The sequence below is a fragment of the Tetrao urogallus genome (assembly GCF_951394365.1).
Source record: "Tetrao urogallus genome assembly, chromosome: 7".
NCBI lineage: Eukaryota > Metazoa > Chordata > Aves > Galliformes > Phasianidae > Tetrao > Tetrao urogallus.
In genome coordinates this window covers 21,066,262-21,090,223 of record NC_136820.1, presented here as the reverse complement: position 1 = coordinate 21,090,223, position 23,962 = coordinate 21,066,262, and the positions used below count along the sequence as shown (strand labels likewise).

The 23,962-nt window shown below is 39.8% G+C and overlaps 1 protein-coding gene across 1 annotated transcript; it reads left to right on the top strand.

Moving 5' to 3' along the window:
• Positions 1-330: 330 nt before the first annotated feature.
• KLHL7 (kelch like family member 7) lies at positions 331-23,769 on the top strand (the record flags this gene model as incomplete). The annotated part of the gene is made up of 11 exons (XM_079538217.1): positions 331-450; positions 3,901-4,003; positions 4,779-4,872; positions 5,990-6,114; positions 8,097-8,272; positions 10,839-11,013; positions 12,303-12,445; positions 18,104-18,344; positions 20,950-21,151; positions 21,844-21,941; positions 23,486-23,769. The coding sequence occupies 11 exons, from the start codon at positions 331-333 to the stop codon at positions 23,767-23,769; spliced, it is 1,761 nt and encodes a 586-aa protein (XP_079394343.1).
• Positions 23,770-23,962: the final 193 nt, after the last annotated feature.

Below are 23,962 nucleotides of genomic sequence, written 5' to 3'. Positions count from 1 at the left end.
ACCATGGCGCACGCACACCGCCCCGGCGCCACGTGACGCGCAGCGGCCTCTCCGCTCTTTGTTTACCTCGCGCGGGGGCAGCGCTCCGGTTCGCGGCGTCCGCACATGCGCAGCGCCGCCCCACCCCGCCCACCAGCCCCGGTCCGCTTCCGCCGCGGAGATCTTCGGTGTTGCTGGTTGACGGCTTTGTCCGTTCAGTTGTCCGTCGGTCTGTCTAGTCATCCATCCGCTCCCGGCGCAGCGAGAGCCCGAGGCGGCCGCTCGTCGCCCGTCGTCGCATGCCCGCCGTGGGCGGAGGTGGCGGGACCGCGGTGCCGGCGGTGAGGGGCCATGGCCGCTCCCGGTTCGGAGAAGAGCAGCAAGAAGAAGACGGAGAAGAAGCTCGCAGCCCGCGAGGAGGCCAAGCTGCTGGCTGGCTTTATGGGCGTCATGAACAGCATGCGCAAGCAGGTGCGGGCCGGGCTGCTCGGCGCTGGGGCTGGCGCTCGGAGCCGGGCGGGGTTGGGGCCGGGGGCTCCGTGCGTGGCGCCGTCACGTGCCGCCGTTCGGCTGCGCTTCTCCCGGTGCGAGCCTTGGTCAGGGCGCCGTCCTGCCGCCAGAAACCGGCAGGCAGCGGCGGCGTTGGTTCTGCTTTGCTCCTCCCTTCGTTCCCATCTGACGGGCCGTCAGTTACTCTCGTGTACTTGTAGAACTTCATGCAGCTCAGCGGTGTGTGAAGGACTAAGTCGGTCTCCATGAAAACTTTGTGGTGATTTGAGGTAATTAAATGTTAAGAGTTACGCAGGGACTCAAAGCTGCGAGGGCAGCTCTGCTGAGAAGGAACCAGGGGATCCTGATGGATGAAAAGCTGCCCGCGAGCCAGAAGTGTACACACAGCCCACAAGGCCAGCTGTATCCCGGGCTGCATCTCGAGAGAGGTGACAGCAGGGAGAGGGAGGTGATTGTCTGTCCCCTTTGCTCTGCCCTCACGAGGCCCCATCCCGGGCACTGCATCCCGGGGGGCTGGAGTACAGGAGGGATGTGGAGCTGTTGGAGCGGGTCTAGAGAAGAGCCACGAAGATGATGGGAGGGCTGGAGCACCTCTGCTATGAAGAAATGTTGAGGAGAGCTATGCTGCTTCGGTTTGGAGAAGGTTCTGGGGAGATCTCACTGTGATCTTCCAGTACTTAAAAGGAGTTTATAAGCAGGAGGACCAACTTCTCACATGTTCTAATAGTGACAGGACAAGGGAATATGGTTTTAAGTTAAAAGAGAGGAAGTTTAGGTTAGATGTTAGGCAGAATCCTTATAAGCAGAGAGCAGTGAGGCACTGGCACAGCTGCTCAGAGAAGCTGTGGATGCCCCATCCCTGGAGGCGTTCGAGGCCAGGATGGATGGGGCCCTGAGCAGCCTGACCTACTGGATGACAGCCCTGCCCGCTGCAGGGGGGGGTAATTAGATGATTTTTAAGGTCCCTTTCCAACCTAAGCCATGCTGTGATCTGCTTATTGATGTAGGATTTGTTTCTGTTCTGGTGGGGTGTAGCTGAGCTCCTACCTCTCTCCTTGTTGACAAGGGGATGCCTGGTGCTGTTATGCTTTGGAGACACGTTGTCAATTAAGTTTCCCGAAACGTGTTTGAAAAGACAAGTCTTTTTAGAAGAGGCATTTATTCTACATGGGCTGCAAGGCGTGAAATGCCCAAAAATCAAGCACGCAAAGTCTTTACACTGACTTCTATTTATAGTCCAAAATGTTTTCACTATCCACCTACCTAATACATAAGTTACGCCTACCTATGACATATTCATAGAGTTATGTAAGCTTACATAACATTTGAATCTCCTGCGATTGCGCGGGGTTCTTTGGTGGTCTTCAGTGATCATTTGGGGAGCTGTCCCACTCCTCACTTTATCTGTGTTTGAGCATAATACTTAGTCTCATCTGATTGATTACTATTTTAGACTCGTGTCTCATCTCAAAGGTGTCTTTTCTTGTTCCTTATTTGTGGCCATCTTGGATCTCTGAAGAGAAACAGCTCGTCTTGGGAAGTTTAGTTATCCTAAATAAGCAGGACATCCGGAACTTAAAGCAGAGCTTCAACCTTGAGCAAAATCCCTCAGCCACACAAAAATGTCAAATAATCAGCTTTTGAGACATCAAGCAGGCAGAGGAGATACAGCCCCCAGTGTGAGAGGATCAAACCAAAGAGTTGTGCCGCTTCTGGTTGTCTTCAAACTAACTGTGCTTGAGGGATTGGGGATGCAACTCCAAATTTTGCCTGCTACTTTTTACTTTTAGCCAGACTTCAGATGGAGGCGTTTATGTCTGCTCACCCCTGCCAGTTGACTAGTCTAGAAACTTTTGGGTAGTTTGAGACATTACTGCTTCTATTAGCTATGTGTAGGAGGAGCAGCAACCATAGGAAAGTGTTCAGCTTGCTCCTTGTGCTGCAGGAAGCTGCTGTCGTATTTTGGTAAGTTGAGAACTCTGCTGTGGTTATAAAACCTCAATGCACTAGGAGTTAAAACTCCTGTGATGGAAACAGCAGCCTGTGTGCAGAGCACTACCTGTTCATATGCATTTGGTTAATGATGTAGGAAAATGGGACAGGTATAAAGCACAGCTAATTTTGAAGAGGCTGCTTTTTTTTTTTTTTTGGTGAACTGTGATCTATAGTCAGCTGCTATGTGTGGGATTTTGGAGTAGACTGTGGGCATGTTGGCATTCAGCTCTGGTGAGATACTGGGAGTATGTTCAATGCATAAGGACTAATTGCTGACCTCAAAAATGAAATGGATGTATCTCTGTGTACGTAATGAGCTTTTTTGACAGCATGTGCATACATCCTGTGTTGCCACTTTGTAGCTGAGTGGAGATGGGTCAAAAGGAAGAAGCTGAGAATGAAGCTGGGATGGAGTTGCAAGGTGTCATCGAGTTAATGAAGCTTGGAAATGCTGGGTGACGCTTGGGGTGTGTGCTTTGGTCGATGAAGCAGCAGTCATGGGTTGCATCAGCAGAATTACTGAGTGATGCAAATAGACCTTTTGGAAAGTTCTTTCTGAGCATTTCTGTACCATGGTTGAAACAGAACAGTTACCCAGAAATGTCACAGGAAAAGAAAGGAGAATGATGATCTGGTTTGGTTGGCAGATATTTCTTCCCACATCCAGTGAGGCTTTAGGGTATCTGAGATGCTTCAAATACTGAGCTGAGGCATCAAACTTGCCTTAGAAACACAGCATGTAGTTAAAGCAGCAGTTGTGTGTCGTAGCAGAGCTCAGCCACAGTGTCCTATGATGTTGTGTACTGCTAATGTACCTGCTTGGAGCCAGATGTGCTGGGAATTCCAGCTTTGAAACTTTGTTCATATGGTCTTTTTTGTTACTGTTTCAATCTTAAATGTTTTAAAGTCCTGGATGTACAAAGGAAGTTCAGCGACACATGCGCTCCCCAAAACTGCACTTGTAATTCAGACTCTTCTTTTTGAAATGTGTTATTTATATTTTATTCAGTGAATGCTTTCTGATGAGTATCCTGTAAGAAGCTTAAAAAATAGATTGGCAGTTGAGTAGATAAGAATGAAAAGGATGGAATGTCAATGTAGTCCCTGCTCAATGCTGCGGAGCCTTTAGCAGGAGGCTGACATAAATGCCACAGGAAAAGCTTTAATCACAGCTCATGTTATCAGTGACCAGCCTGAAGGTACAAGGTCATGGGAGCATTGAGCTTCCCTAGTTTTTCAGGTTGTTGAGCTTTGTTGACTTTCAGAAAATCTTTTTATTGTGTGATATTATTTGGGTTTATGCAGATACAGGAGACCAATGAATTTTCATAAGCTGTTTTTAGAGAAATATTGTTGAAAGTGTTTCAGGAATGCTGATCTTCTGTTTTTCCATCTGGTTTTCTTCCTCTGATTTAGAGAACGCTCTGTGATGTTATTCTTATGGTTCAGGAAAGGAGGATCCCAGCTCACCGTGTTGTGCTCGCCTCAGCAAGCCACTTTTTTAACTTGATGTTTACTAGTAAGTATTTTCCAAATTGCTTAATTTTATTCTTTCATGAACACATCTTGATAAACAGCTTGTCAGTCACAGTTTCTTTTTTATGAAGTGATTGATTTCAGGGATAGGTGTAAGTGAAGATTTCCTCAGTTCTTATCCATCTTCCATTCATCTCTATTCACCAGTCCTCTTATTTTTGTTTCCAAAAATGTAAGCATTATTGTGCTTGTTCTGCCTTTGTACATTCAACTGCATAGTATCTATCTTACAAGTCGTAGGTCAGGTATGCAGAAGTAAAATTGCTGTGCTATAAATCACATGTTAAACTGAAGAAGTAAAATGTCTGTGCCTTCTGGTGGTTGGCTTGTATCCATCTGTGGGTAGATCTGCAGTGCTGTGACAGCGTGGGAGCTCTGAGCTGGCTCTGCTGTTATCAGCTTGAATATGGAAATAGCCTTTGGTGGTGCAGAGCATGCTTCCTATCTTTGGTCATGCTGGCTTGGCAGTCTGCATTGCAGTCCGACAGCATTTTTGACCGTTCCTATTTAAGGCACTTTTCAGCAAAATTGACACAATGCAGACATGTGCACACACCACTTATTTTGGTTATCAAACCTCTTCTTTCTTTCTTGACTTGCATTTGTAAGGGAAAAGCAGCAAAAAAAAGCAGAAAAAGCAACTGTGTGCAGTTTTTAGCAGGTTCCCATTTTGTATAATGACTTTATTTCCTAGTTTTTAACATGGAAAATAACTGGAGTGGCTTACTGATGTAGTTTGTCTTTTAACCTTTTTGCAGCAAATATGCTTGAATCAAAGTCCTTTGAGGTGGAGCTGAAAGATGCGGAACCTGACATTATTGAACAGCTTGTGGAGTTTGCTTATACTGCAAGGTAGTTTTGTTATTTAAAACTGATGTTTCTGCTAGAAAGCCTGCCAACTCTAAATGATGAAATCTTAAAACAATGCTTTTATGATTCATCAGTTTTCATATTATTACAATTCTTCACTTGTTTTAAGTCTGTTGTGACTAAATTTATATCCTCCTTCCTTTTTCCTATTTATTTCATCAGTAGGGAAGCCCTGTGGACTAAAGAGAGTGGTAATTGTCATCAGAAAGTAATTAAGAATACTTCTGGCGTCCGTGTTGGAGTTGAATTATATTCACCACTGTTATGAAATACAGACCCTTCTTGTTATAAGCAGGGGCTTCTCCTCATGATCCTAACAGCTATCACAAATACCTATTTTGGGGACTTACACCTTCACCTCTGCACAGTCTGAGTGGGAAGCTGCTTTGCAAAATGCATTTCCCTTCTATCTCAGACTCCCATGTGTTTGTTTTTAAATAGCACTGCAGGCACTGTAACGTTTAAACGGAGCTTGTTCAAAAGACTGGGATTCTGAACAGTACTGTGCAACAAGCTCTTATGATGGATGGCAGATCCTGTCTTTGTAGTGATGGGATGAAGGCTTTTTCTCTGCTTTCTGGGAGAAGTTGTGTGTGCTTATCTGTGGTGAGATGCAGCCGATGCTGGCACCCTAGCCCTTTTGGTGCCTTGCAGTCAGAATGGTTGTTTTGCTTGTGCGCTCTAGGCAAGTAAACTGTAGTAGTTTTGACAATGAGTTTAGGCAGATTTCACTGATGTGCATTTGGGAGTGGGAGGCTGTCAGGGGAAGGCTCTTTTCCTTTTCTGTTCTTGTGAAAATGGCTAACCACACAAATCAGAGCATGGTGTTCCAGATGGCCTGTGTTAAAGGCTAATTCTTTAACTAGCCAATTCTTTAACAGGCTAATCCTGCACTGTTTGCTCTCTGTCCTTCCTTAGTAATGTACAGCAAATTAAAGCAATTTGAAAAGACTATGAAGGGAAGTTGTGTCTCAACTGTTTGTGAGTTCAAGAAGCCTGGGGAGATAGCAGAATAATTTTGCCACTTATGGATCAGTGTTTTGGCTACGACTAAGAAGGTAGTTTTAGTGATGCTAATATTGCACCTTCTGTTTTGCAGAATTTCTGTTAACAGCAATAATGTCCAGTCTTTACTAGATGCAGCAAACCAATATCAAATTGAACCTGTGAAAAAAATGTGTGTGGACTTTTTGAAAGAACAAGTTGATGCTTCAAATTGTCTTGGTAAGAGAAATACGGACTGGTCACGTTTTTAACTTTTTTGTTCTTGAAAAACAGGTAGTATAATAGTATAACAGACAGTAGTACTTGGCTAAATCCAAATGCATGCAAAGAATAATTCTGCTCTGAATCTGAACTGTTTCCCCTTGCCATAAACAAAATAATTTGTCAGTTGTCTTGGCCAGTGTCAGGGTCCACTGACTTTGCAAGGTCTCATCCCAGTTTAACAACAGCCTGGAGGTCCTTGTTTGTTTCAGATCCTCGGCTGTTTAACAAGGTGATGCTTTCAGTTATTGTTACTGTTCTTGGAGACTAAATTTGACGGTCGTAGTTTATACAAAACTAACATGCCTTCTAAAAATTCCAAATAAAATGAGTTTGTTTGAGTGAAATCAAAAGGAGAAAGCAGCAGCTAAAAACAAAAGTGAGTGAAATCGAAAGACATCTGCACTGTTTTGATGTTTGATGTGCCCTGTAGCCTTAATGCAAACTCAGTATTACAAAAATACAAACACCAAGCAGAACTTGGTGCTTACTGTTATTTAGAGATTTGGAGTACTTAATCTTTGGTCTTTGATGTAAGAAAATATTTAGAATTATTGATGTTAGTTATGCAATTCTCCTAACGACATCTCAATTAAGTGTGTTACAGATGTTTAAATATCAACAAATGTTTTGCAAAAGATCTGAATTACAAACATTCAGGTGATGTGCTGTGATGCTGCACTATAGCAGTGGCTCTGAAATAACTGCAGGAAGGAAGGCATTACTTTCTAAGGAAAATGCCACTTACACTTGCTTTGAGGCATGTTCAGTCCTCTGCAGTCTTTGTTAACTAGAAAATTAATTATATTCTTTAACACTTGCATACTTCGCTAATTCATATCAAAAAGGAGATAGAAATTAAATCAAATTTTCCTGAAGATATACCTTATGAGTTCTGTGTAGACTTACAGGCAAGCCCACAGTTGACAAAAATGAATATTTGAAATAAACCATGATTTATTTTGAATCTCTTGAAGTTTTGTTATTTCTCACTGGAAAACCAGCTAGGTCATACTCTTGAATTTTATCATTGGAGTTCACATTTTGCTTTGTAGAGAGGCTCACTCTAATTGCATCCTGTGGATTGAATTTCACTCTGGGGTTGCTTCTACTCCACTTGTTGCCATCCTCCAAAAGAGGAGGAGGGGGAAGACCATAGCGTGGTGGGCAAATTGTGTCCACTGAACAGCTCTGTGCTCACCTGGTAACTAGAGAGGAGGTTGGAAACAGTACTTCTCCCCAGAGCCCTGTCCGTAGAGGTGTTCAAGGCCAGATTGGATGGGGCCCTGGGCAGCCTGGTCTAGTGTTAAATGGGGAGGCTGGTGGGCCTGCATGGGGCAGGGGGGTTGAAGATTCATGATCCTTGAGGTCCCTTCCAACCCTGGACATTCTGTGATTCTCAGCAGCATTTGCTGTTCATAGGTTTACGCCAAGCTTCTGCTCTTGCTTCAGTGCTAGCTTGACTTTTTTGTGTTGGCCTGCAGCAGTCTTCACTACTACACTGAAGAGTCCAGCTCACTGTGCCTCTTAGTTGCGCTTGGTTGGTGATGTTTGCTGCCTCAGCAGGTCAGGGCAGGTCATGAAACCTGGAAATATCAAGCTGTTCTGGTTAGACTTCGGTGTTACGTGGCTCAGACCTAGTTAATATACTGTTGTATTTTCCATGGTAAGGAAATAGTGCTGGAGAAATATACAGCAAGTGCTACAGGCCTGACTCTGCACTTTGCCCTGTAGAGGGGGGGGTTCACATACTTGTGCTTATCTTAGTTTGACTTGAGTTACAGATGAATTATGATAGTATCTTTTTCATTAAGCATATCAGTAAGTACTGAACTGGCATTTTAAGTATCACTGGAATTATGGCGTTAGCATTTGAGTCAAATATATTAAAGGTAATTGCAGTTCAGTTTGGAAAGGTTTTCTTAATTTTTCTTTCACAGGTATAAGTGTGTTAGCAGAATGCTTAGACTGTCCAGAACTGAAAGCCACCGCAGATGACTTTATCCATCAGCATTTCACTGAGGTTTACAAGACAGATGAATTTCTTCAGCTTGATGTTAAGCGTGTGACACACCTCTTGAACCAAGATACACTGACTGTGAGGGCAGAAGACCAGGTGAGATCTGTTTCATTGTGAAAAGAGCTCTTCTATCAGCTAAGAAGATTGAACTTCACTATCTCTTTTTTAATTGAGAGAAAGTTTTGAGTGTCTCGTTTCAGGTATTCCTGCGCAGTGCTTGAGCTGAGGTCACACCAGTGCAGAGCAAAGCAGTACAGTCCTTCACTCAACCAGCTAGCAAGTGTAATCCCTGCTTGGTCAAAACCAAACATAAAATGAATATCCACACTTCGTCTGGATATAATATATGTAATATCAGCAAAATGGAAAGAAAAGTCATAAATGATGCAGGCAGAACAGTTTCCCTTATTGAGATACAGGGCTTCTGATCCCATGTAACATGAATTGAATTAAGTTTAATGTATTACAACAGTTGCTCCCAGCCTGGAATTTAGGCGCTGTTAGTGGAAGTGAATACCTCAAAGCGAGGAGCAAACTGCATGTGATGTCTCTACCTGACTATGTGCTGAGTGTCAGCCTCTTTCAGAAGGGAGCTGCTGCTGATGGAGACATGTATTCATAAAAAAAACTTGCAAAATTGAAGAACTTAAGAAGAAGGTGGACCTAACACTCAAACCTAGAAGCACTGACAGCAACAGATTGATGGAAGGCCCTTGTTTATGGAATAGATACAAAAAAGCTTAAGTAAATGGGAAGTGCCTTAAGTTTCATTTAAAAGCTGTGAACTGTGGTGGAGATTAGTCACAGCTGTCCCATTTTGAACACTTGATTCAGTATACCATAGCCCTGAACATGTTTGCCAGCTTATTCTTCCTGCTGCAGGGAAATGGAGTATAGGTGTGTCTGCACTGCAGCTAAAAGAGCTGATTGCGAGATGGTTGTAGCTGCTGGATACTTCCTGAAGGTCCTCAGTCACATCCTCACTGAAATTTTGCCTTTCTAGCTGGTTCTGGTGCTTGTGTTGGGTAATTTAAATTCATTTAGCTATGTTGTCATGAATTTACGCTCTTTGAAGTGCATCAGAAGGATCTTGTAATCAAGGTGGTATGTATATGCATTTAAATAGAGACAGGAATTTTACTGACTCTGAAGTTAAGTATTCATAGAATTAATGCATTTTCTTCAATACATGTTACCTGGAAATAGTAATTGCTGTGTTGGGAAATAATATCAGGTGACAAGATCAAAATTCTTACCATGAACTGGGAAGAGTTCAGGCCCCAGGTAACTTTCCCAGAGTTAGGAGTGTTTTATGCTTTGTTATCTTGCAGTGGAATTTATGCTTTAGAATTTATTTTCTTGAAGTTCAGTTGATAAAGTAACATGGCATGCTTCAACTTGGCAGCAGTGATAGAAATTTCAAGTAGGAGAATGGCATGATTAAAATTCCTCTTATAAATAGACAGCATACCAAAGTAATCTTATTTTTCAGGAATACCAATAGAAAGTTAGTGTACTTTCATTTTTATATTGGTATAAAGCATATTTTCACTTAGCAGAAGCAGGAAGGATAGCTTGCATTACTACTTGGCCTCTTTTTCCTGTATGCTAATAGTGTTTCAGTTAGCGACTGAGAAAACAACGCTATATCCCAACATTCTTTTGAATTTCCTTAGTTGATGGAACTTAAGTTTCTTTATTTCTTTTCCCTTGCTTTCTGGTCATTCTAGCTGGGAAGGTTTAGCAGTCCTTCTGAATAACTCATGATATGGAGAAACATTTAATGGCAGAACTAATTTCAGTCATTCACTGATTGCCATGATCAGTTTCAGCTTCAGTGAGTGGGTATTGACTGCGTTATTACCCATAACAAAATTAGTGCTGACTCTGGCATGGCAGTGTACTAGATAAGTTTGCTATGTCTGCAGCAGCACTGAAGAGTGTTACTGCGTTGGTAACGTTGGACTTCCTTTCTATTCCTTCCTGACTCAGTGGATAATCATAAATAGAACAGGTTTCTTGGTTACCTTCCCTGTCCTGTCTGCCCTGTCCTGCCAAGAAAATCCATTAGCTTTTCCAGTAAAGAGAAGATAACAAAGGAAAGTTTCAGAATACTATACTTGAGGCAGTCTGTAGCTTTAAAAAATAGGGGGTTTTTTTGTTATTTTTTTTTTAATGGTCTGCTAAGAGACAATTTGGAACTTCCTAAGAATGGTTTAATAACACAGTCTGTCAGCTTAGGACACTGTGTGAAGTACAAGCTATTTCAACATTCCTGATGAAGCACTAGCAGTGTTGTGACACTGAACACAAAGCATATTTATCTTGTATGCTGTGCAGGGATTACATGTGTAGATGTGAATTACAGATTCATGCTTCCTTTTGGGAAAAATATTAAATGGTAGTAGAAATTATTGGTTTAAAAAACATAGAGGGGTTTTATTTTGCATCAGTTCATTTGTTTTAATTTGTGCCTGAGCGTTGTCTTGCCTTTTTTGGAACATGGTGGCATAGATAGTTTTACTGAAGCCTCTGCATACTGCAATTTTATTATTGGTTACCCTGCAGTGGATGGAAGAATCTGATTGGAGCACTGATGTTTAGTGTTTGCCCGAGTCTGTGGTGATGTACATTACCTTTTTCTTGTTTTCTTCTGTTTAAGGTTTATGATGCAGCAGTCAGGTGGCTGAAGTATGATGAACCAAATCGCCAGCCATACATGGTTGACATTCTTGCTAAAGTCCGATTTCCTCTTATATCAAAGAACTTCCTAAGTAAAACAGTTCAGGCTGAACCACTTATTCAGGATAACCCAGAATGCCTTAAGATGGTGATCAGTAAGTTGACCTCTAGTTGAAATCTCTGATGTTCTATATATTTTAAAAATGATGTGGAATGTAAATTTTTATAAATTATTTCAGATGCTCTGATGATGCTTTCACATTAAAAACATCTCTGTTCCTTCTAGGGTGTTGCATTTAGTTGAAGTTGCATTAGCAGATTGTCATGAACACAACATCTATTCTTATAAGAGAAAAGAAGTGAGAATCGCTAGCAAATGACATTAACTTCACGATGCATAATGGAATGAATTTTCTGCCACTGAGTTGGTGTAACTGGAAATGTGCCTTTGGGACAGGATAGTACCTCAGTGTCTGTTATTGCTCAGAGGTGAATTATTAAAAATTAGTTTGAAGTTTTGAATATTATGAAGTGTCCCTAAGCAAATAAGCCTGAGTTGCACTGTTTTCATCTCTCACACTCTGTGACATTTGAGGCTGTAAACGCTTATGTTCTTAATGTACAAATGAAAAGGGAAAACAAGCTTTTTCTTCTTTTAAGGTACCAAATTTGAAGTTTCATCATTTTATCATTTTTATCATTTTATCATGTATGAGAATAAAGCTTAGATGTTGATGAGTATTCTGGAAGATTTTTTTTAAATTAGTCAGCTTCCTTTTAGTGTAGATCTAAAAATGGCATGCAACTCTTTTCCATCGGTCAACAAGTAAGATTCAGATTAACCTGTACGTTGGTAAGTATTTGCTGACCATCAGCATCTCAGTTGCACTCCTGCATAACATGGAATTAGGTGCACTGCTGAAAAAATAAGGGTTTTTGTTTTAACGACCTGTAAGATCAGTAATGTTTTTGCATAATTTGCACTGTTTCTTAGAGAAAAAGAAAGCGCCTATTTTCTTAAAGCAATTTAACTTCTATTTTGCATTGTCAAGTTATGAACAGTGGGATTTTTTCCCTAAGATGCAGGATGCTAGAGATGCTTCACTTTCAGACACCCAGTTTTGCCAGTATTTTTCATAAGTCATGCTTCCTTTTGCCAGTTTCAGTATGGGAGACAGTTATTAGCTACAAGAGCTGATTGATAAATCGGAATCTAACACGAGTCCACATCCAAGTCCAGTTTTCACGCAGAGTAGGAAATTTGAAATAAGATGCAAGTCTGGATGTATTCTGCCACACTCACATTCTTTCATTTAAGAATGAAAACAAAGCTGCATAGATGTGCTGCAGAAACTTGAGTCCCTGCTTTTTTCCCTTTCCTAGCTCTGAAACATTCCCTTCTTTGTGAATTAGGCTGGGTCTGCAACAGTTGTCTTCCTTCCAGGTGGGATGCGATACCATCTCCTTTCCCCAGAAGACAGAGAAGAGCTAGTGGAAGGTACACGACCAAGAAGGAAGAAACACGATTATCGCATTGCTTTGTTTGGAGGCTCACAGCCCCAGTCCTGCAGATATTTTAATCCAAAGGTAATCGTTACCTCAGAATGCATTAAGATTCACTGTTTGTAAGCTTACGTGTTTTACATTTGCTGGTGGTATTAACTAAAGCATCATGGTCTGCAGAATGGAATGGGAAGGATGGATTATTCTCTGTCTCTTGAGTGTACAGTTGGAAGGTATAGCTAATTTGGTGCTTTTAGATCTGTGCTCTAGATGTAATACTTGATTTTGAATAGAATGATCATGCTTGTCTGTTGCCAGTGTTAGATATAGGGTTCTAAAATGCCTTTGAGTCAGAATTTATTGGTATGCGCATCCCATAGCTGGAAATAAATAAAAGTTTACAGAAATACCAAGCAGTCAGTTTGGAATATATAAATCCATATGCATGTGCTTGCACTTACTGCTTTGAGTTAGTCTCTGAGCACATTTTTTCTTAGCGTAATTTGAAAGATTGACTTTTGTGATAGTGTAGAACCTGTTTTAGAGTACAAGGGGTTTTGATACTCTTATTAAATATGTAAACATTTCTGAATCCAATGGTTCACAATTCTATTAGTTAAGAATATGTAAGAAAGAATTGAGAGCCAAGTACCCCAGAAGTGGGAAAAAAGTGAATTTCTACAAAAACCTTAGAGATGATCACTTTAGATCAGTCAAGATTTGCCTGGAATTTGTTTCCATGTTTTCTGAAAGAAATCAAGCCACAGGAATTGTGTTTGTTTCAGCTATGCAGACTAGGTGATCTAGAAACATCAGCTACTTGCAGAAGGACTATCCATATGCTGTTTTACCAGACAATATTTGCAATAGTACAGAAATAAGTTTCTACTCAAGTATCACTGCTGCTCTGATAAGTTCTGAAATTATATACATCATATATTTTGTTAAATAAGTTGTCTTTTCTAAGTGAGCACATTTAATGCCCATTGCAGTTTCAAACAGTTAAGTAGTTCAGTGTGTCATGTGTGAAGTACATTGTCAGAGTGAGCCCTGTCAGATCTAATTCAGGATGAATGAACCCTTGGGACATTCTTTTGAGCTCATTTGATACAAATTTGCATTCCTGTATGTAAAATAGAATTGAAGCCACCTTTTCTGAGCTCTGATTGAGTTTGAAAAAAGTTGCCAGATTTGCTAACTTAGTTTGAGGCATTTAATTTGAATTTTAATTGAGAATTCAAAATTCATAAGTGTTGTCCATCTTCCTCCTTATTTAAGTAAGCGATATAAATAGTGCTCCAACTGAGGGTGGGAGGAACTGGGAAGATATTTTTTTTTCCTGTTGTGAAGCAATAAATTCTTTCCAGCATCTAAACTGGGGAAGTCTTTGATCGGGGCATTCATCATCTTCAAATGGCCATTTGGTTTAGGCATTTTAACAGGTTGGAATCCATCTAACATGCTCTGACCTTTCTCCTACTATAAGAAAATTAGATTGATGTTTCTTCCTCTTGATCTACAGTAACTTAGGTTGGAACAAAGCTATTCTAAGGCAGTGTGGAAACTAGCTTTGAGGCTTTCTGTCCTAGTTGTTAGCTGGCAAGGGTATTATCAGCATAGATAATACTGATCTCTTTGCCAACCTAACTGGCACATGAAATTCTAAAGTAAGCGCCTGTATAATCGATGGATATCAAGATGCTATAATCACAATGTATAATCAATGGATATCAAGATGTTACAATCACAATATAAACAAGAGAGTTAGGCAAAGTGGACTATGATAACAAAAGAGAAATGGAAGGCTTACCCTTATGCTGGGCTCACCACAAAACACCAGAAGGAGGGATCTCCAGAAGAGATCCTTCCCCACTGGTAGCCAGCTCTTAAATAGGTCTAGGAGGTCACCTTCCGGCAGCACAGTGAATTGCCTTCAGCTGTGCTCTTCTGGCTGACTCATGGCTCGCCTCAGGTGATCAATCAGAGGTTCAGGCCATGACTCGGTATGTCAGCGGTGGTCAGAACTGAAGAAATGGGAGTAGTGGTTTAGTGGCTTCATCACTCTTTATGCATTAATACATAATCTTCCAGTTGACTTTTTTTTTTTTTTTGAGGTTTTAATTGTGTTTGAAAAATACTAGGGTTTTTTCCTTTTTTTTTTTTATTTTTTTATTTTTTAAACTTGATGTCATTGTAAAAATAATAACCTCAAGGCATGCTGTGTGGGAGCAAGAGGCAACGTCAGCTGGAGGGAAAATTATATGTAGTTATGGGATATTCAGTCATCAAAACTATAATATTGCAGAAATCTGGCTTGTGGATGAAAAGTCATGCCTACATAAAGCTGCATAATGCATAGGATTAAGATCTCTCCTTTTTTTTCTTTTTTTCCTTAGACTATTTGCCCAGGCTAAATACAAATAAATAAATAAATAGAATTTGAAGGGAATTTTTTAGGATTTTCACTTGATGGAACATTATGGCCTTACATGTGGGTTCAGTAGGGAGCTGGGGATGGGCAGGGAAGGAGAAGGAAAGAAATGAGTGGCTGATTCTAATAAGCATTGTCTCCATTGAATACTATTTCTAGTGCTTATATGCTTCCTTGAGTGTTCTTAGCTGATCTGTTGTGTCTTATTCAGTCACTCTTTACTTATTTTATTTACAGCTTTTAAGTTATTTAAACATATTTTCCTGGATATTTGAGTATTTCAGTTTGATCTTCAACTATGACGGTAGCTTAAATGCCACAAACCAAGGATCCAGAACCCCTGCTGGATTGATATCATGTGCATGTAAAATAAGAAGTGTGGGATGTAAGGCACTACATCACAAGTTTGGCTTGCTTTAATTAGTCTCATCAAAAGATAATGGAGCTGTCACTGTGCCAAAAATCAAGGTTATATATGTACTTCTGCAAGGTTAGGACCTTAGGAAGGAATTAGATTTTTTTGTCTGCTGAGCTGACTGAATAGTGCCCTAATCCTTTATTTTTGATTGTAATTAAATTCGGCAATCTAATATATCAGATGAAGAGGTGGTTCAAGACAAACTTAGACTGTTTCTCCTGAAAATATTGTCTTGTTTGAATGATACAACTTTCAGTAATTCTCATACTGCAAGGTTAGTGCAAAAATTATTTTCAGTAACATCGCTTTGCATACAAAAATCAGTCTCTGACATTGATCTTCATTTCCTTTGTCAAAAAGGGTTTTTTTAATGGATGAATAGACTGTTATTTGTCAATGTTTAACAATATTACTTCGTCTATATTTGTTGTCCTTGTTATGCTGTATCTGATACTTCTGTTGATGCATGTACTTCAAGAGAGCAAAGTGATGGAACAGATGCAGTCTGGGGCATAAAACTCCTATGGAGCAATCTGGCACTATTTTGAGAAGAGATGTTTGGTTTTAGAACTATTCAGAAAGTCTGAGATGACATTTTTGTGGTGTTGGGAAGTGTTTTCTTGTTGAATTTTCCACAGAACATTACAAACGAAAAAAGTTGTTTTTTTTCCCAAATTGGAACAAAAATGCATACTTTTTGAATTCTTATTTAAAATTTATACATGAGTTTATAGGATTTTGAGGCAGGAATATACTTTTGGAGAAGTAGCTGGTAGTGCTAACTTGTTAATAATACAAAATCCACCAATGGAAATGAAACAGGTGCCTGGCATTGCTATTTCTTGACAACTGAGAGAACCAGCATGCCTCTTAGGAGGAGATAAGGAGTTGTCAATACTAGGCTATTAATAGCAAGGTTGTCCATGGTAGACACGTCTGCTATTCTTCAGGGTATCAACTGAAATTGAAGAAAACATTTTAATCACACCGATCCACTCTTTCACACTGCCCGTAGCTACATGAGGAGTTGTTGTCATGGGGTCTTGTAGCTGACAACAGTTCAGATCACTGCAAGTTAAATTCATGAAAGTTGTGGTTTTGTTTGGTTTTGTCTTAAAAAAAAAAAAAAGAAAGAAAGAAAGAAAAAAAAGAAAAAAAAAGCCTTTCAAAAACTATTTAATGCAGCTTTTGCCTCCGGTGTCCTTGCATGAGCAATTGTGGAGAGCCAAGGTCAGCAGGCAAACTGTCACCATATATCTTGTTCTTTCTTTCCTCCTAATGGTCCTCTTCCCAAAATGAGTCTTGCCACTGCCCAGAGTTGTATGGATCTTGACTGGGGCAGAAGGCAGCTGTTCTTAAATGCGTAAGTCATGTTGAAATAAATTCTGTGTGGTGCAGACCAACACTGAAGAGCGTTCCAAGAGAAGGAGCTGAAGTGCCTCGTGCTGGAGGAGGCGGGTTCTGCTGAGTATGCTCAGGTTATGGGAGAGCCTGCGGTTCTTTGATAAAGGTGTGGATGAAAGGGTAGTTATGAACTGAAGCCACAGAAGTGGGTCAGATTGCAGCCCTTACGACAGTAAGGGAAAACAACAGGGTTGTTTTTTGTTGTTGGTTTTTTTTTGGTAAAAATGCTGGAAATTTGAGCCAGAAAATATGATGATCTTGCACAAAGCACTGAGACGTTTTTCTTAAGATTTATGCAGCTATTTATTTTGCCATGCTGTAGTATGGCTTTCCTTTCTAGGATGCCCCAGGACGCGTTTCTCATCATAAAGGGCCACATGCACCTGCCAGCTCTTCTTGCTAAGGGGGATGCTACAGGAAAAGATTGTAAGATGTTTTGGACTATAACATGCTCTGCCTCTTTCTTTGAACCCCCATGTAGAAGTCGCTGTTCTTCCTCACTGACCAAGGTGTTTGAAGTATGTCCTTGCCAAGAAAATGTAATCTTGTAATGTCTTGTGTGATTCATTACAATGAAGGTCATGCAGCTGGTTTAGCTAGACCATCTTGAGGTGACAGATAACAGTTAAGGTCCCAAACTTTCCTGTTCAGCATAAGATAAAAGCTATGCTTACGATGGCATGGAATATGTGAGATGCAATTATTCAAGAAGTGTTTCTTGTGCTGTATGCTATCCTGGTCTGCCATCAGTTGCTGAGTTTGGTGTTTTTAAGGCTTTGGGTAGCATTAATGCCTATATTTGATACTTGCTGGTTTTGCCAACCCATGCAAAAGCAGTTTCTAGGCAACATGACTGCCAGTATTTGTGATAAAGCATTACACCATTTCTCATGCTATCAACTGTGGATAGCTATAGATCACTTGTGTTTTGCAAATTCTGTAAATAAGCTTCTAGTTGTCATGGTAATAAAGTATGTACTGGAGCTTTTCAACTGAGTTGCTTGTCAATTGAGATATTATCTTCTTTTTCCATCGCCTTTGTTTGGTTTTACTTTCTGTATTTATTTTCCTTAGAGAGAAAGAGTTTCTTAGTATATGTAAGATGTTTTTTCCATTTCTATAAAAGAAAAAGTAATTCTGCTTTATTGATTACATGCATTGTTTCTGACTTGGTAGCAGCAGGGCATCAATTCTGTTGAGGGAAAAGAACCCTGTTTTTCAGGAAAGCTGTACTGGGTCTACAGAGGGAATGAGGAAATAGAAATTGATTATGTCATGGTTCATTGCAGCTAACTATGTCTGTGTCTAAGTGAATTTTTCAAGAGTACGCCTGAGGAGTATTCTTCAATAAACAGTGTTCATGTTTGTTTTGAAAAGGAAATTTAAAACTGACCGTATCTAGATCTCTATGAAAGCTCTGTTTGAAAAACACTCGCTGTGCAGGTAAGTGTTACAATCTATTAGACATTACTTGTTCTTTGTAATGCAGGATTACAGCTGGACAGACATCCGATGTCCCTTTGAAAAGCGCAGGGATGCAGCTTGTGTCTTCTGGGACAACGTAGTTTATATTTTGGGTGGTTCCCAGCTCTTCCCTATAAAGCGAATGGACTGCTACAATGTGGTGAAGGATAGCTGGTATTCCAAGCTAGGACCTCCAACACCTCGAGATAGCCTTGCAGCCTGTGCTGCTGAGGGCAAAATTTATACATCTGGTGGTTCAGAAGTGGGTAAGACACTAAAAATCTTTAAAAACAACCCCCCAAAAAGCACAAACAAAGATACCCAGAAAATGTTCTGTTTTTTTGCATGACTCTATTGAAAAGAAACTGCACGTTGCTGTGTTAGCCTCATGAGTTAATTTTCCCATATTTAGAATTCTCTTCTCCCTGAAATCCAACACCCTGTTTCTGTTGTGTTCTGTTTCTGATTGAAATTGTGTTACTCACATTAGGAGTTAACTAGGGATATTTGCTAGTTAACTAGCAAATATAGTTTGAAAGTCTCACTCTGCTATTAGTTTACTGAACACAAATTCGTAGATCTCAGTGTGGTTTAAAATTTCATGACAAATGGCCAGAATAGCTGCATTGTGTTATTCATTTTATATGTTGAGCCTGATGAGCTTTTTTATTATCAATGAAAAAAAGGGATGATAAAAAGCTTTGTAATTGACTGGTTTTGGTGGTGAAATCGTATCTCTCCCAGTAAACTGATTTGTTTCTGTCAAGTGACAGAAGTTATCTTCTGTTAATTATTCTGATGGTTTGCTTCAGTAAGTGGAGAATTTAGATGTCATTCACTCATTGTAGTTGAAGAAAGACCAGTGAATTCTCCCCAACCCAGGAAAGAAAAACATCTGTAAAGAAACACTGCAGTGCAGTACAGCTTTTGTTAATTTCTGTCTAAATTGTACATCTTGAGCAAACCAAAAGTAGAATGTAAATATGCCATATCCGTAGAAACAGAGCTTAAAGGAAAAAAGAAAAAAAAGAAAACAATTTTGAAGTTCTACCTCCTCCCCAAAAAAACTCAACAGGAACAAAAAAACGCTATGCCTACAGATAAACTTTTAGTAGTTCCTCCTGAGTTCTGTCTCACTGCAGAGGAAAGTGAAGAAACAAAAAGGGTCATAAGGAGCACCTAAAATTGATAAATCACTCAATAGAAAGCAGTGACATTTAGGTAAAGTTATCTGACTTCTAACATGTGTTAAGAGATCCGATGTAGCAGCAGATAGTTTGTAGCTGCCACCTAGTGTGGTAAATGTGACATAACACTTCTCCCATTATTTGCAACAGGTTAAGGCTTGGAACACTACAGAACTGCAAAATCTTTTAGAACTTCCCAGTTTCCCCACACTCCATGATCATGAGGAATTGTGATCCAAACTTTCATTGGATAGTTTATTTTCTAATGCATTTTAGTCACATCTCCATTACAGTATTGTTAACTTCAAAGTTGCTTCTGGTCTACACTTGCTGTACTGCACTGTTTTACTTTGTTTTCTATACGTATTTAAGACAGAATAGTAAAACCTAAAAATTAATAACAGGTTATTTTGCAAGTCTTCTTTGGAATCCAATGAATATTGCTTGTCTAGAAAAGTATGTCTCACATTTTTCTAAACTGGAGCAAACAATTATATGAAACTATTAATTTAAAAGTGTTGTAATTCATAGAATCTTAGAATGGTCCTGGGTTGAAAAGGACCACAATGATCATTTAGTTTCAACCCCCCTGCTGTGTGCAGGGTAACCAGCCACTAGACCAGGCTGCCCAGAGCCACATACAGTGTACTGAAATAGAAGCTTTCCTCTAAAAAGACATTAAAAACAGCTTTATTATATTTCCTCTGTATAAGAATTTGTACAGCTTCCAAGCAATGGATGTGTATGTACATCAAGGAAAAAAATATGGCTCATTCCACAGTTCTTACTGATTTTGAGCACTGTGGTAGGAGTAAGCAAACACGGTTCACAGAAATCTACTCCTGCATTTTTGAACCTGGAAAAGTAGTGCTGTTCCGTGTGATTTTTTTCAGCCCAGTTCCCCAGGTGGCAGTGAGTGCAGCTAGTGTAACACACCTAGCTCTTTTCTATGAAAGCTGTGCCCAGTCTGCTTTAAGTATGGCTGGTTATTTAAGGACAAGTCTTGACACTCCCACTTACCTTCATTAGAAAAGTTGCTTTTGATTTCAGTAATAGCTCATTGGGCCGTGAGAGGGGATGGCACAGACCTCACACTTGGTGAAAATACAAGTGTCTGCCAGGGAAAGAAAGTAAAATGGTGAAGGTTAGCTGTTTTATGATTGCTAATAATTCAGGAATATGTTGCAACATAATTTAGCTATCTAATTCCAAAAGCACCAAATATTCTGGGAGTAGCGTGAGTCACTTTGCTAGAGAGAGACTCAGGTGAATCGGTTAGGTTTACAAAACAGGTGCCACGTTCTGCACATTTCTCAGTACTGAGTAACATGAGATGATGGAAATTTGATCAGTAATTTATATACAACTTCGTTCAGTCTTTCTACCCCCAGTCCCCCCCTGCCCCTCCTGAAATAAATCTGTATCATTTGTATTTGTTTTCAAACACAAACAGCAATTATATAAACTTACATCCTTTGGAACAAAAGAGTCAAGAAAAGAATTACAAGTATGTGCTTTTTGAGTATCCCAAATTTCAAGTTGGTTAGCTCTGTTTTTAGCGGTGGAAAGCAGCTTTCCCTTTTCAACTAACAAAGCGCCAATTTGATAAGTACTGTTAGTCTCTTCTCTTGGAGGACAACCATCAAAATTAATGCCACTTTGGTGGGTTTCTTATTTCTTTAAGGAAATTCCGCACTGTATTTGTTTGAATGCTACGATACGAGAACCGAAAGCTGGCATACAAAGCCCAGCATGCTGACTCAACGCTGCAGTCACGGAATGGTAGAGGCGAATGGTCTCATTTACGTGTGTGGAGGGAGCTTGGGAAACAATGTTTCCGGAAGAGTGCTAAATTCCTGTGAAGTTTATGATCCGGCCACAGAAACGTAAGTGTTGTGTCAACTGAATATTTATGGTCACTTTTGTTCACCCTGCAAAATGTAGTGTAGATGAACAGGAAGAATTGGGCCCCTCAGCTAGGCCTGGGAGTGTGTCCAGAGAAGGGCAGTGGAGCTGATGAAGTGTCTGGAGCACGGGTCTTAGGCTGAGGGAACGGGGATTGTTGAGTCCAGAGAAGTAGAGGCTCAGGGAAGAGCTGGAAGAAGAACTCTTGTCCCAGCTGTCTCCTGATAGGATGAGAGCTAATGGCCTCAAGTTGTGCCAGGAGTTGTTCAGGTTGGTTATTAGGAAAAATTTCTTCTCAGAGTGGTGATGCGTTGGCACAGGCTGCCCAGGGGGGCAGTGGAGTCACCATCCCTGGAGGTGTTTGAGAACCATGTGGGTGGGGACATGGTCAGTGGGGATGGGCTGGCATTGGCCTGGGTATCTTAGTTGTCTTTTCCAACCTTAATGATTCTAGGATTCGATAAGTTGTATGTAATCAAGGTATTTTCCTGAATGAAGCAGTAGTATATCAGCTACTTGTAGTTTTACTTAAAAAGTTAATTTTATCCAGTAGCTTTCTTTCATACTTCTTTTTCCGAACCCCAGGATTTATTTCATATGTATATTTTAAGAAATCAAACAGTGAATTTTCCTGTGATTTTGTTTGGTTTTTTTTTTTCATTTGTTTCTTCAGATGGACTGAGCTGTGTCCAATGATTGAAGCCAGGAAGAATCATGGACTGGTGTTTGTAAAGGACAAAATATTTGCTGTGGGTGGACAGAATGGCTTAGGTACTCCAGTTCTTTTAATTCTCTAGCTGGACTTGCAAAGTTTTGTTGGGGCCTTAATTCTACTTTATTCAGCTGGACAAACTTTGAGCAGTACTATAAAACATGTTCTGTTGCTGACATTGTTGCATTCCTTTGTTCACCTCCGTACTTCATTATATCTTGTTTTCCAGTCTCTTAGTACTGTAAAATTCAGAAATGCATCCATACTAATATAGCCAAGTCAAATATCTTAACCAAAGGCAATCTTTTAGTTTGTTTATTTGCTTTAAGTCTTTCATTTTATATTTCAAGAGACTTTGTCATTCCTCTAAACAAAACAGGTGAAAGTGTCATCACTATTCTAGGAACTTCAGTCTGAAGATTTAAAGCTAGTCAGCTGTTTTCAAGTGGTGAAAAATAGAGAATTTTCGTGACTGTCCTAGTTAATGAAATGTGACTTACGGTCATGGTCTGTCTCTTTATCTGTAAAACTAGAATGATAGTTGATTTCCCAGGAGAGTTGAACTTCAGTTTTAATTACATAGGGTTTCTGAAGCGCTTTTGAAAATGAAAGTTCTCAGCTATGAGGTTTATTAATTACTATTTATGTAACTAGAATATCTAAATTCACATTAATGCTGTTCTAGAATATAGCTTGTATTTTAATTAGTCACTAAAACTATTCCAGCATGATTGACTCCTATTCAAAAATATTAGTATGTATAATTTTTTGTGCACTTCACTAAACAGTTATAGCCACAACTGTCACTTTGCAAGGTTTTAGTGTTTGCTGAACGTGTGTTGCTGAACTAATAAGCAAAATATTGTTTTGCTGCTCATATTCTGCAACTTCAATGATAAATTGTTCTTAATTTAATATAATGGCAAAGAGTTATGTCTGGAATGAAATATCTTCTGTGATTATAGAAGTTAATCTCTCAGATCTAATAATTCAGGACCGGAAGTGAAAACTTCTCTGTGCCTCATAGTCATTTATTTTTAAGTATGTATAATAAGATGTTTGTAGATATTGTGAAGTGTGACCTGTGTCTTAAAGAAGAAATTCTTACATACTTCACATAATGTAGTTTCCTTAATAACTTTTGAAACTGTTGGCCCTTGAAAAGTGACTTAGGCTTTTACGATATAAACATATTTGAAGTTTCATCAGTAAGTGGCCTACTGATGTAAAGGTATGGGAATGAACCAACTAGAATGACATGGCTTCACTGGAGATAATTTTTCAGGTGGATTCTTAACTTTTGGTTACTACCCACAAATCCATGAGAAATCAGGCATTGTTGTGTTTGTGGAGCAACTCATTAGAATCTTTACAATGTGAAATTTGTAGCAGTGCATCTCATTTTCAGTCTTTCTTGCCTTCTGTTTCTGTATTTAAAGAAGAGTGAGTAACAGCTAGTGTAGAAAATCGTGACCTTCCCTTTGAAGGATTTTGTCTGTTATATATTTTAATGTAAACTCTGAAAAGTTTTATGTAGCATTCTGTACTCAAGTTCATCCTAGACAGTACGTTGTAGTAAGTTCTCTATTTCATTGCTTTTTAGGTGGCCTTGATAATGTAGAATATTACGATATCAAGATGAATGAATGGAAGATGGTGTCTCCAATGCCGTGGAAAGGTGTAACAGTGAAGTGTGCTGCTGTGGGATCCATAGTTTATGTCCTGGCTGGTTTTCAGGGTGTTGGTAGATTAGGGCACATTCTTGAGTATAATACTGAAACAGACAAGTGGATAGCCAACTCCAAAGTCCGTGCTTTCCCAGTGACAAGTTGTTTAATCTGTGTTGTAGACACTTGTGGTGCAAATGAAGAAACTTTAGAGACCTGAAGATCTGTAGAATATGCAAAGAAATTCTTCAAGGACTTGGGGAAAGATGGCCATTGGTACTTTGCTTCCGTGTTTTATTGAATCTTGTTATACCGAGTAATAGGAAAAACTGAAATGCAGTCTTATTGTATAACATGGATTTTTGTGATGCCCATTTTATTGTCTGTTTTGAGATGGGGATGTGCTTTGAGAA